The 12,369-nt window shown below is 37.1% G+C and overlaps 1 protein-coding gene across 12 annotated transcripts in view; it reads right to left on the bottom strand.

Moving 5' to 3' along the window:
• Positions 1 to 12,369, bottom strand: part of TPP2 (tripeptidyl peptidase 2) — a 56,454-nt gene that overhangs the window by 5,231 nt on the left and 38,854 nt on the right. For 11 of the 12 annotated variants that reach the window (XR_012833090.1, XR_012833087.1, XR_012833089.1 and 8 more), the window contains 4 exons: positions 10,159 to 10,310; positions 9,968 to 10,064; positions 8,935 to 9,065; positions 7,403 to 7,610 (listed from right to left, as the gene is read on the bottom strand). Coding sequence is in view for 2 of the 12 variants with exons in the window: in XM_075740551.1 (XP_075596666.1) it covers positions 7,403 to 7,610; positions 8,935 to 9,065; positions 9,968 to 10,064; positions 10,159 to 10,310 (588 nt within the window). In the remaining 10 variants the exon portion in view is untranslated. Of the gene's footprint in view, positions 1 to 7,402; positions 7,611 to 8,923; positions 9,066 to 9,967; positions 10,065 to 10,158; positions 10,311 to 12,369 lie in introns of all 12 variants that reach the window. The other variant, XR_012833098.1, reaches the window with a different exon arrangement.

The raw sequence follows: 12,369 nt of genomic DNA on the forward strand, positions 1-12,369 counted from the left end.
TGTAATTTTGAAGCTCTAAAGTATATGCCAAGCACTCAGAGTTGCTCATTCTTCTTCTGTCTTCAAGTATTTATTTTGTTGTGTTGAAGTACTCACTTAAGCTGTTGCAGCTTAACACACACACATATGCAACAATGAGCATACAGCACCATTCACATATAGATTTTCCAAGTATTGCTATTGGAAAAATACTTTGCATGCTGCATTCTCAATCCAATTATTTTGGATATTTTCCTAAAGCAAAACACATTAGCAAACACTGCTGAATAACTGCCCAGTGGATCCATTAGCAGATTTAGTTGGTTAAACTAAATTTAAAAAACAAAAAAATTCCCTTCTGTAAAAGATGATAGAACCACAAAACAAAACCAAAACAAAACAAAAATCAAATTAAAAATGCATTGGCGCTCTCAGCAAACATATTGGAGGCTAACCAGAAATAATGTCACTGCTCTATTAAGAAAGTTCTTACCTGACCCTGTAAGTTTTGAATGGTTATTGAACATCAGTGATAAAGGCAGGAGGAAAGCCACTTGACAGCATTTCTTTCGTAACAGGGCTTCCTAGAGTTTTTGTGGCAAGAAAACAAAGCATTTTACGAAACACCCTTGCTCTGGCCAAATAAAAGTTTGGGTATTTCTAAATGAGAAAAAAAGTTCTCTGCTGGACCGAAAGGTTGAAAACAATGCTCCAAGAGCTCTTGATAAAAGACAATAATTTCTTAGTGCTTTGAAAAAAAACCCCAATCAACTGTACACAAGTAAAACTACTAAAAGTTCATTAGCACTTCAGAAGTTAAGAATAATGCATGAGATGCTTTAAAATCAGAACAGGTTTACAAACAAAAATGTTAGATAAGAAATAATACTTTGTAATAACTTGTACACATATTGGTCAAATTAAGTCTTATAATAAAATATTGCAAGCTTTACAAGATTACAGATGTGAAGATGATGATTCCTTGATATGTGTAAATAAAATGTAAACTGGAGTGCTATTAAGATGTAACAGAAAACGGCTGCTATCTGAACATATAACAACAGCAAATAGACTAATTGCCAAAAGGCAATGTGTACTTCTAGGATACTGGGGGAAGAAATCATTTTTAGATACTTTATTCCCCAAGCTAATGGCTTGTGATACTAAGTGTGCTAAGACCCAGACCCATGGAAGTGGTTGGGTGTCCCTCTCCTAATTAGCTGCCTAACTTGCCATTGGCTACATAAAGATGCATATTTAGGATAATAAAACGCTGAAACGATCTCTCCAAAGACATTTACAGGGCTAAAGTAGTTAAAAGCCTGAAAACACTCTTAAAAGAACACTTTTGAATCCAGCAACAGTAAATTACCTATAAAAACATTTCTAGTATCTTAATACGGTTATCAAACAGAAAACAGATTTTTATAATCAGTCGCTTCATTATTTAAATGGTTGACTAAAAGGTACCTACATTTACAATTAAAATACTAGGTTAAGCGATATAATCTGTAGATAACACTCCAACTACTTGTAAGAACACTGAAGTTGTATTTTTATAATTACTAGCAAATTTTTATAATTACTAGCAAATGATTTTCAGGTTCATACACATCTATGGTAGTAAACTACGGTTTCTTAGCTACGTTTGTTAACTCATTTCTGCTCTATCAACTGGCCTATTACAAATAAAAGCAAAGTTCGTATATAAAAAAATGATTCATCGTCTTTTCAAGAGAGGGAGGAGAGTAAAGGGAATCACGTATCCAGCAAGAAGTTTTTGGCAGTGACTGAATATGATCTGCTGGAAGAGACAGCTGCGTCTGACAGTGCAGACAGTAATATGAAAAACAACCCAGGCTAAAGATGTTTAAAGACAAGATGGAAAGGTCTGGGCCTTTTATTTGTTCTTCAACATATTTTTAAATGTGACTTTTTGCTTACCCCTAACGGCTAATTTAAAGGTTGAGGGGCATTAAATTCTACAGATGAGTCACTCCCAGTAAGAAACAGGCACCATCCTACTACTCTCCTGTAGCAGTTTCATTTCAAACTGGGGATTTTGGCCTACAAATTTTAAAGCTATGTTCTAGGTAAAAGAAAAATTGGACAACTTTTATTCCATTACTAAAAACCCTAAAGCACTGTCACAAATGTGTTAGCATAGTCAAACAAATACTTGCTGCACAGAGCTGTCTCAACCAGAGTTTATTTGAAACACTTGTGTACACAGGGGACAAATATTTTCTTTCATCTAGAGAAAGAGACAAGTGATCTAACTAGAATAGCTGAAAAAGCAAACAAATGCACTTACTATCAAACGTCAGCACCAGCTTCCCTATATACATGCTACATTATGGGGACAAGCACAGTACTTCAATGGAAAGCAGGCAATTCAAAAGAACTAATGCCTTGTGGCGAACACAGGAGCTACGCTTGAAGAAGAGAGGTGACAAGTGATAGCACTTGGTTTACTAGAGGGTTAGCAGAAATGGACAGAAGAGTGATGATGTTCCTGATTCAACTTAAACAACATAGAAGAAAACATGGTTTCTATTTTCAAAAGTTTACTTTGCCTTTTAATTAATGACATCTGGATGAACTTTGACTTATAGGAAGCTTAGAAGTAAAAAACACTTAGAGCAATGTTTCTATCTAAAGCCATATATATATATACACTTGAACAATCAGTGCAGTATTCAAGTGCCTTATTTCCATTCTTTCTCACTCAGTTCTTCCATTTTTTGAGTGCCAATGCCACAAAACCATGTTCATGTACAGGAAGAGCTCCACATTTTTGTTTCCAACATAGTGCTTTAGAATAAGCTGGCTGCCTCTTGAGGACTCTCATTTGAATAACATTTGCACAGGGTGTATCCCTGATCCTACTCTACCCTTCCTCCTTCCAAACCTCTTCTATTCCCTAAAAGGCAAACAAGTCATGGAAGGTTAGGTGATAGAGCCAAGTCACAACAGTTCATTTTATCAGTCCAGTCTAAGTCACTCCAGAGTAGCATCACAGAAAAGCCAATAAAGTCGTAACTTCTTGTTTTCTACCAAGGTGAATTTTGCCACGCACAAGTCAGCCGGACTGAAGAACATCATAAATGCTTTTGCCCTTTCCCTAGTAAAAATACTTGTTTCCTAGCCAGAATCTGTTTTGAAGCCTTAAACACTACTTTACAAAACTAAGTTTACAACATTGGTCCTAAACTCCCCATTTCTACGGAAGCAAGTGACATGAACACTATGGTTCCCCTTAAATGGTCAAAACTCCAAATTTTCCTCTAACAGTCTGTAAAATAAAATTATTTGCACTAAGTTATTCAATTTCTTTTTAAAATAGCAAAATATTCCAGAAGTACAACAGCATATTGCATGCAACACTGAGGTGGAGATTTATACAACTGTTTCTTCCAAGTAGACAGAAGAAGCTGCAAAGGAAGAAGACGAAAGGCCACTGTAAATATTTAAAACATTTTATTCATCCATCTCTAGGGCAGAAGGCACTTACTTTTATTCAAAGAGTTTTAAGCACAATTCTACTTACAAAACTTGTCAGCCATGATAAATAAAAAGGAATGAATACTGATCAGATGGCTTGAACATAAGATGCAGTTTGGCAGAGGTGGGCAGAATGAAGGAACTATAAAGTATTAAGTTAATTTTTGAAGAAAAGTTACAGCCCATGACACATGTGTACAGCTATTCTCTCAGTTTACAACAAAGAGTAGGAATATAACTAATTTTTTTCTCATGCTTTTGTGTCCAGCCATATCATAATTATGTACTCTTAGTCATTAATAGTGACGCTTAAAAAAAGCTAAATAAAGCATAAATGGATCCTCATCGTATGTCGTATAGGGTTTGCATGGCAAGGTTTTGATAGTAGGAGGGCTACAAGGGTGGCTTCTACGAGAAGCTGCTAGAAGCTTCCCCTGTGTCTGACAGAGCCAATACCAGCCAGCTCCAAGACTGACCCGCTGCTGGCCAAGGCCAAGCCCATCAGCGATGGTGGTAACACCTCTGGGATAACATAGTTAAAAAGGGGAAAAAACAACCTGCACAACATCAAGAACAATTGCAGCCAGAGAGAAGAGTGAGAATATATGAGAGGAACAACTCTGCAGACGCCAAAGTCAGTGAGGAAGGAGGGGGAGGAGGTGCTCTAAGCACTGCAGCAGAGATTCCCCTGAAGCCCATGGAGAAGATCATGGTGAGGCAGGCTGTCCCCCTGCAGCCCATGGAGGTCCACAGTGGAGCAGATATCCACCTGCAGCCCATGGAGGACCCCATGACAGAGCAGGTAGATGCCCCTGAAGGAGGCTATGACCCCGTGGGAAGCCTGTGCTGGAGTAAGCTCCTGGCAGGACCTGTGGCCCCGTGGAGAGAGGAGCCCATGCTGCAGCAGGTTTGCTGACAGGACTTGTGACCCCATGGAAGGGACCCACGCTGGAGCAGTTGGTGAAGAACTGCAGCTTGTGGGAAGGACTCACGTTGGAGAAGTTCGTGAGGACTGTCTCCCGTGAGAGAGACCTCACACTGGAGCAGGGGAAGAGTGTGAGGGGTCCTCCCCCTGAGGAGGAAGGAGTGGCAAAGACAATGTGTGATCAACTGACCACAACCCCTGTTCCTCTACCCCTGTGCTGCTGGCAGGAAGGAGGTAGAGAAATCGGGAGTGAAGTTGAGCCCAGGAAGAAGGGAGGGGTGGGGGGAGGTGTTTTAAGATTTGATTTTATTTCTCATTATCCTACTCTGATTTGATTGGTAATAAATTAAATTAATTCCCCCGAGTCAAGTCTGTTTTGCCCATGACAGTAATTGATGAATGATCTCCCTGTCCTTATCTCAACGCATGAGCATCGCGTTATATTTTCTCTCCCCTGTCCAGCTGAAGAGGGGAGTCATAGAGCAGCTTTGGTGAGCATCTGGCCTCCAGCCAGGGTCAACCCACCACATATGTTTATAATTTTCAGTGACCAAAGACCATTCCATCATTGGCTGGAAACTGTAGCATTAACAACTGAAACAGCTGGTCTGAACAGTGTAATTGCTAACTACAGCCAGTTCTTAAGAAAACTACCAGATGAACATGACACTATTAGTGAAGGAAATGAAAGAATATGAACAGCAGCAAGCATGAAACTTCTATGAAGTAATAAAGGAAAAACAAAAAAGTTTCTTCTCAATTGAAAATAACTCCCTCTGCCCTAGTCCTTTTCTCCAAATCTGTTATCAGGGAAAATCCTTAGTGCTCTAGTATCTCCTTTCAAAGCAAAATTCTCAATCCCATCAAGGCCCAAGTGACATTATTCTCACTCCTCATCCCTTTCAAAGTGTTTCCAGAAAAAGAAAACCTCAAAGTATAAAAGTAAAAAATTAAAAGTCTCAGTTCCAATAATCATACGAAAGCTTTAAGTAGCAGCATGTATTTCTTTCCCTTCCAACTTTTTTTTTTTTTTCAACCTTATGTCCTGGTTTTGGCAAGGATAGAGTTAATTTTCTTCCTAGCAGCTGGTAGAGTGCTGTGTTTTGGATTTAGGAAGAGCATAATGTCGGTAACACACTGATGTTTTAGTTGTTGCCAAGCAGTCAAGGACTTTTCACAGCTTCTATTACTGCCCTGCCAATGAGAAGGTGGGGGGTGCCCAAGAAGCTGGGAGGGGACACAGCCAGAGCAGCTGACCCCGAATGATCAAAGGCATGTTCCATAACATATGACATCATGTTCCAGATATAACTGGGGGTTGGCCAGGAGGTGGGGCAGCTCAGGGTTTTGTGGAGTATCGACTTCAGATGGTAAGAAATTGTGCTGCTCATCACTTGCTTTGTATATTCTATTGTTACTATTCTCTCCCTTTTCTGTCCTATTAAACTGTCTTTATCTCACACCAGACGTTTTCTCACTTTTACCTTTGCAATTCTCTTCCCAGTTCCATTGTAGGGGACTGAGCAAGTAACTATGTAAGGCTCACAACAGTCAATCAGTTTAGATTTCAATTTGACTAGTAAACGCAAGAGGGAAAAGGAGACAAAACACACTGCATAAACAGGATGGAAGTTATTTCCATATGAAATGCTACAAAAATCAAAAAGGTTTTGTTGACCTTTCAGTACCAATTTAACCATACAGAAGCATCAATTTTCAGAGCAAAACCTGAATATGCACTTAGACAAATCCATGGTTAAGAGACTGGTTCAATCCCTAACCTATGAAATTCAAATCAGTTACTCATTCCAGGTCCAGAGCACACAGATCAAAAGTGCCAGGAATCAATATCTGTCTTGAAAAGACTCATAACAGAGTGATAAACTCCCAACAAGAGGTCTATACTGGCAATTTTTCCACTGAAATTATTCCTATCAGCTTTACAAAAAATCAAAAGACAGAAGTAAACCAGGGGTCACTATACTGGAACACAGTACTTACTGTATTTACAAATAGACAGCAAGAAAATCATATGCCAGACAATATGATTAAAGTACAAAATCTGCTACCACAGGATATTATAATCAGTTAAAGATTAGAAGAGGAATGCTGAAGAGATATAGGTGTATGAGAATATATACATGAAAAGAAGTGAGGGTGAGTACCATCAACCTTCTTGTTCAGGCTGCCAGCTAAAGCACAAGTTCCTATTGGGAAGATTATTTACTGTCAAGGAAATTAAGCTTTTTTTTTTTTCTTTTCCAAATTTCAAAGTTTTTCTTTTGTAACTATCTGAAGTGCTTTGGCAATTTAACTGAATTATAAACAAATACATTCATCACTTCATCTTATACTAAAACACAGTCATGTGCAAGAGTTAAGTACCTCAACTAATTAATACTCAACAACTTAAGTCAGACAAAGTCATACACTCTATAAATTAAAAGCTACATAACTATTCACCTACAGTGGATTTTTTTTTCTTCTGGAATAGCTGTCTTGAATGAAGCAGACAAAAACTTAATCTCAGGATTAGGAACCTTGAAGTGACAGGGAAATGTGTGCTAATAAATATATAAGTGTAATTATTTCTAAAGATTTCTTCCTGTATCTCTACAGACATTACTGACAGCAAAGCAAAATTTCTCTTGTGCATATTGTAGAAGAGGCTACAGAATGCAGGACTGCACAGAGTAGCGATGCTGCAGACTTCTGTGTGTGTACAGCTAGAACAGTGCAGGGGTTAATCAAAAATATTCCCTGAAAGGTACAGAAAGAAGCAATTCAATAAAGCAAGCAGCTTTTTCATGGAAATCTGGTACTGTTCTATATTCTTCCCTTAACCTCTACATTCACATGCACAACATATGGGGACAGCATGAAAAAAGTAGAAGGGAGGAATGTATGAGGCTGTGCACACAAAGGCAGTGCATAATTCCAGGAAAAACCATCAAAAAACCCAACATGCAAGACAAAAATCTGCTCTGCTCTTACCTTGCTGTCAAAAAGATCAGTCCATTTTGTTGTTTCCCAGAACGTCTCTGTCAAAGCTTCTGAGAAGGTCTCATGATCCTCATCTTTGCCTTCTGCATCACTGGAAGCAGCCCCTTCTTGGGCCTGCAGATGAAGAAGTTGGTCAGCCAGTGCACTTCCTTTTCGACAAAGTGCATCCACCAAAGTAGTCTTCTGTTTTTCCATTTCACTAGGGAAAAAAAAAAAAACAAAAAACAGCATGAAAAACATTAAAGGACTTTTTGCAGATACCTCATTAAGAACAGAATCAGTGCTGTACTGAGTTTAAACTAGGAAGTTTATAACAGTACACACAAGATGAAAATAGCACAAAGATAACTTTAAAAGCTTGGCTATTTACTGCCATTTAAACCAAATGTAAAAAATTACCTAGAGACACTATGCATTAAACAAGCTCAATCATTCTTCTAAGACCTCAAAGACATTTCAGACTTAAGACAAGAGCAACTCAGGATTCTAAAACTGAATAAGCCCGCATCTAGAAATACAGCTTTGTAGTTCTTGGCATTACAAACAGAGAGTCAAATCCACGACTAACATAAGCAGATACAATTCTGCTGACTTCAAAGGAACTGCACCCATTTAAAGCACCACTGAATTTGGTGTTCAATTTCAGATGTTACATTCAACCACATGACCTAATAGGTCAACTTACCAAGAAATGTTTAGAATTAAAGTTTATTACATCATAGCTTTGCTTTTATATCAGCAATTCTAGAATTATACACAAATATTCAGGATAGCTAGACAGACAGACAAATTTTATAATTGAAATCTGGTATTTTAGACAAAATAATCAACAAATATACATCTCCCATTTTAAGGGCCTAATTTTCGGAACTGTTGCTGTATTTGTGACTAAAACAGCACCACACCACACACTGCAAGATCCACCAGTTATTCTCCTCCAGACTAGGGCATCACCTTTAAAATACTATCTTCCTAAGGATATATACTAGTAATTCAGAGGAACAATCTAAAACTAAAGAGAAAAAAAAAAAGGGCCTCAAAAATACTCTGAAGCACAAGTATGATCACCACGCTTTTCACAAAAGAAATCTTTTGCACGCAGTTACTACTTAGACTGCTGTCAATTTTGTCTTCAAATACAGATCCAAAAGGTTGCAAAGTATTATGAAAAGGCAGGTAGCATTCAAAACACATGCCTCTATATCGATATTCCAGTGGTGCCTCTGATCTGAGATTAAGCTCGATACAAAAACTTAATACTCTGTTTTTCTGACACATTTGAATCCTGAAAGCTCCCTTGTTTATTTTATTTAATATTTCAAATTAAAAACTTGCAGGTTTCAGTGTTCCTGCATTCTGGAGATATAATAAGAGAACAAAATTTTTCAGTCAAATTTGAAATTACTCGTGCCCCAAAAAGTAATACAATTTATTCAAAAAGGTTATAGTCATTCCAATTCTTATAAGCAGAGACGATAGATTACAGAAATAGGATGCAAGAAAATTATTTACTGGGTAGGTACTTTTTTATAGTAGTTGCATCAGGCCTGGGATCAGTCTTCATAGCAAAATATACTGCTAATGCTGTCTGATCAATATGAGAGATTACAGTATTTGCAGCTTCAACAATTTCATCAAGTCTTTTCATTCGTTCCTAAAAGAAGAATAAAAAAAGGTGTTTAGCACTATGAAATCACACTACTTGACTGTTGATTCTACTAACACTAGGATAATTGCAAAGGTATGCAGAAATAACATTAGATAATTCAACATGTCCTTTTCTCCACTTTCTCCCATTTTTGATTCAAGAAAACTGGTAAGAAGTCTGCATTATTAAGATTTCTCGCATATGTAGTCCATTTCACTGAAAACAAACTGTAAAATGATGTGGGCATACGCAAAATGCAGAGTTTACAGAAAGAAAAACACCTTTCAGTACAAATTAATCCTCTTAAATAATGGTAGCAGTTATTCATTTCAGAAATAAATATAAATTCAGAATCAAATAAACAGAAAAATATTCAAGTTGCTGACATATACACAAAGCTGTTTATCTTAGAGATAAATAAAAAAGCAGACATATGTAAGCTTTTCTGATTATGGTTCTCATATTTGAGGACAGTAACAGATGGTGGATTTAGCTGTGTCATTTCAAGGGTGTACTGTCCTCAGCCGTCTGAGCAACTTTGCTAGAAGAAATTACAAATCCAGTAGAGGAGCAGAATGGGATGTGTACTTGTCTCATTAACCACCATTTAGAATAATACTGTTGTAGCCTAAACCAGTAAGGAAACTTAGAATGTGTTTAACTTAACAAGGAGTAAATGATAAGCAAACATACTATAAGTAGGCATACTTTCTTTCATTCTGCTGTGGGATTAAGTAAATCAGTGCCAGTTGGGGAGGCAGATGGCAATCTAATAAGGAATTTCTGCTTTATAGAACTGAGTACAGCTATGGCAGTCGCTTCAAGACCAAACATGTACGAAGAAAGATTTGGTTCTTTAGGCTACATGATGTATTAAGACCAATCAAGTTCAGAAAGTGTTAAATAACCTTTTCAGAATCCAGCTGATGAAGTCTTGCAACGTACAATGGAAGATGATTAGGAAATGCTTCTTTCAACTCATTATACAAGTCAGTGGTATCCAGCCTAGAAGAGAGGAGGATATAGCATGAAAGTACAGATTCTGGATCTTTTTTTGTACAGCTGCTTCAAACTTGTGTAGTCATGACAGCAGACATACTTGGTCATCCATTGTATTTTTAGATCTCTTAAAGCTTCAGCAAATTCTTCTTTTACATCTTTTTCTTTTTCCTGTTCTCTTTCTTTCTCTTTGCTGCCATTTTTACTCTTTGATGGTGATGGTATCAGATGATAGTGAACAGTAAGGACATCCTGGAGGTGGGAAGAGAGACACATACTGAGAAGGATACAGTACACTTTTTTTCTGATACTATTATATGAAAAGCTAAATCATAGCAAGCCACTACTCTGAGCTACGCATACATAGAGTAAGGATTCTGAGAGCAAAAGTATTAGTCATTAAGAATTCAGGAACTGCTTTAAGTTTTTATTTTAAGCAATGCAAGGATGTAAAAATTAAAACAGCACACTGGGTGTAAGACAAGAAAGCCTAAAATTTAGCAAGTTTGACATTTTTTTATTCATATAATTTTACACAGTACTAGTTAGGGAATCAGAAGGGTGGAGGTTTTTTGTTTGCTTATAAAGAAGCAAATAACCTCGTTAAAAGGCAAAGGAAAAGATCAGTTAGAGATCCTATCCTACAAATCCAGCAATAAACAAATGAATAAAGACGACCAAATTCTAAAAAATACCACAGTAGCAAAACCATGAATTATGCCATAGGATACACAAGTTTATTCCTCCTGAAACAATATTTCTTCCATGTGCCTACTGAATTAGCCGATGCATCCACAGTCAACTGTTTTCTAGATTGCTGCTACAGACTTTCCAGTTTCACCTGTATCTGCGCTCAAACTAAGCAGACACAACAACAAGATTTTTTTAAAACCCTATCATAGAAACATCACTACAGTTTGAGTTCATGCTACATTAGACAACAATTACCATAAGAAAATCAGCTACAGCTATTTAAAAGGAAAATCCTAACTGATCTTAGGCTGTGCTCTGAGGTTCGTTTCCTGAGATGATTTACATATAAGTTTGCAAATAAGCCAGCATAAGATTTCAGTCATTGCTTCTAAAACATTATAATTGCTGGGGGAAGCTGTTTTGTTGGTTTTGGTTTTAATGTTACAATTTTTAAAAAAAGTCTCTTCCCAAACAGTGAGGGCATGTCACATTATTTCACACGTAGGATATTTTGCAGAGAAGATCACTTAAGTTTAAATCCTCTAAACACCATTACTCCGTTGCAACATTGTACAAAATATTGTGTTGCATGCTTAATTGCTGTGGCAATTTAATTATTCATACCAATTATTCCAAAATACATTTGTGGGAGTAAGTTTCCCATAAACCAGGTCAGTGTTGCATAATGAAATGTTGTGCACAAGATGGAGTTATTTCAGGTTACTTAAATAGCGACTAAAAAGGCGACCGTTAGAAACGGCTAAGCATAACCTAAACATAATGGACTTCAACACTACACTTCTGAAATCATTCAAGAACACTGATGTAGAACAGTCTTATTTGAACTGATAGTTCAAACAGACCAGCAACTTGCTATGGGTTACTGAAAACAACACTGGTAAAAGAAAGCGACATCAATATTCCCTTAAAACTTAATATGTTATCACAGATGAACCACAAAATTAACACTTTTTTTTTAAACCTAGCTTAGATCACTAATCTACATTAAAGTGTAGCTTTCACAGGAACTATTCTGCACACATGCATTTCAAGTATGAAGTGCATGACCAGGCAGTACACCTAAGTAAGACTTCTGTAAGACCTAGGCCAGAGCATGACAAAACAGGCCATGGAAGCAAGCACATGTAGTGGAGGATACAGAAGTCAGGAACATGGTATGGGGCTGGCAAAGGTAATTAGAACCGTAGAAAGCAACAAAGTACTTCATTAAAGCAAACCAAACATTCTAAGATGCCTCAGAAGTTAGTTCAGTACTAAAACCTGAATCAGTAGTTCACAGTGTTCTTTTTTAAAATACATCCTCTATTGAGACTAATACTTTCTTAAGAAACCTGTCTTTCTTGAAATATTCTTCTAATATTTCAGGATTTCCTTCCTGAAAGTCCTCTTTGATCTTACTTGGCAACATATATTTGGAGTTATGTATCTAAATGGCCTTGGCATTCTCAAGCCTTGTCTATACGAGAAGACTCTACTACTCTGGTTTAAGTTTCAAACCAAGAGTAATTAGATTAACAAATTCCCACTCATGTGGATGAACACTTTCATTTAAGAGACTAATTCTATGTAGCTAAACCATCAACGGTAAAATGCTACC

Source organism: Balearica regulorum, chromosome 1, assembly GCF_011004875.1.
Source record: "Balearica regulorum gibbericeps isolate bBalReg1 chromosome 1, bBalReg1.pri, whole genome shotgun sequence".
Lineage (NCBI taxonomy): Eukaryota > Metazoa > Chordata > Aves > Gruiformes > Gruidae > Balearica > Balearica regulorum.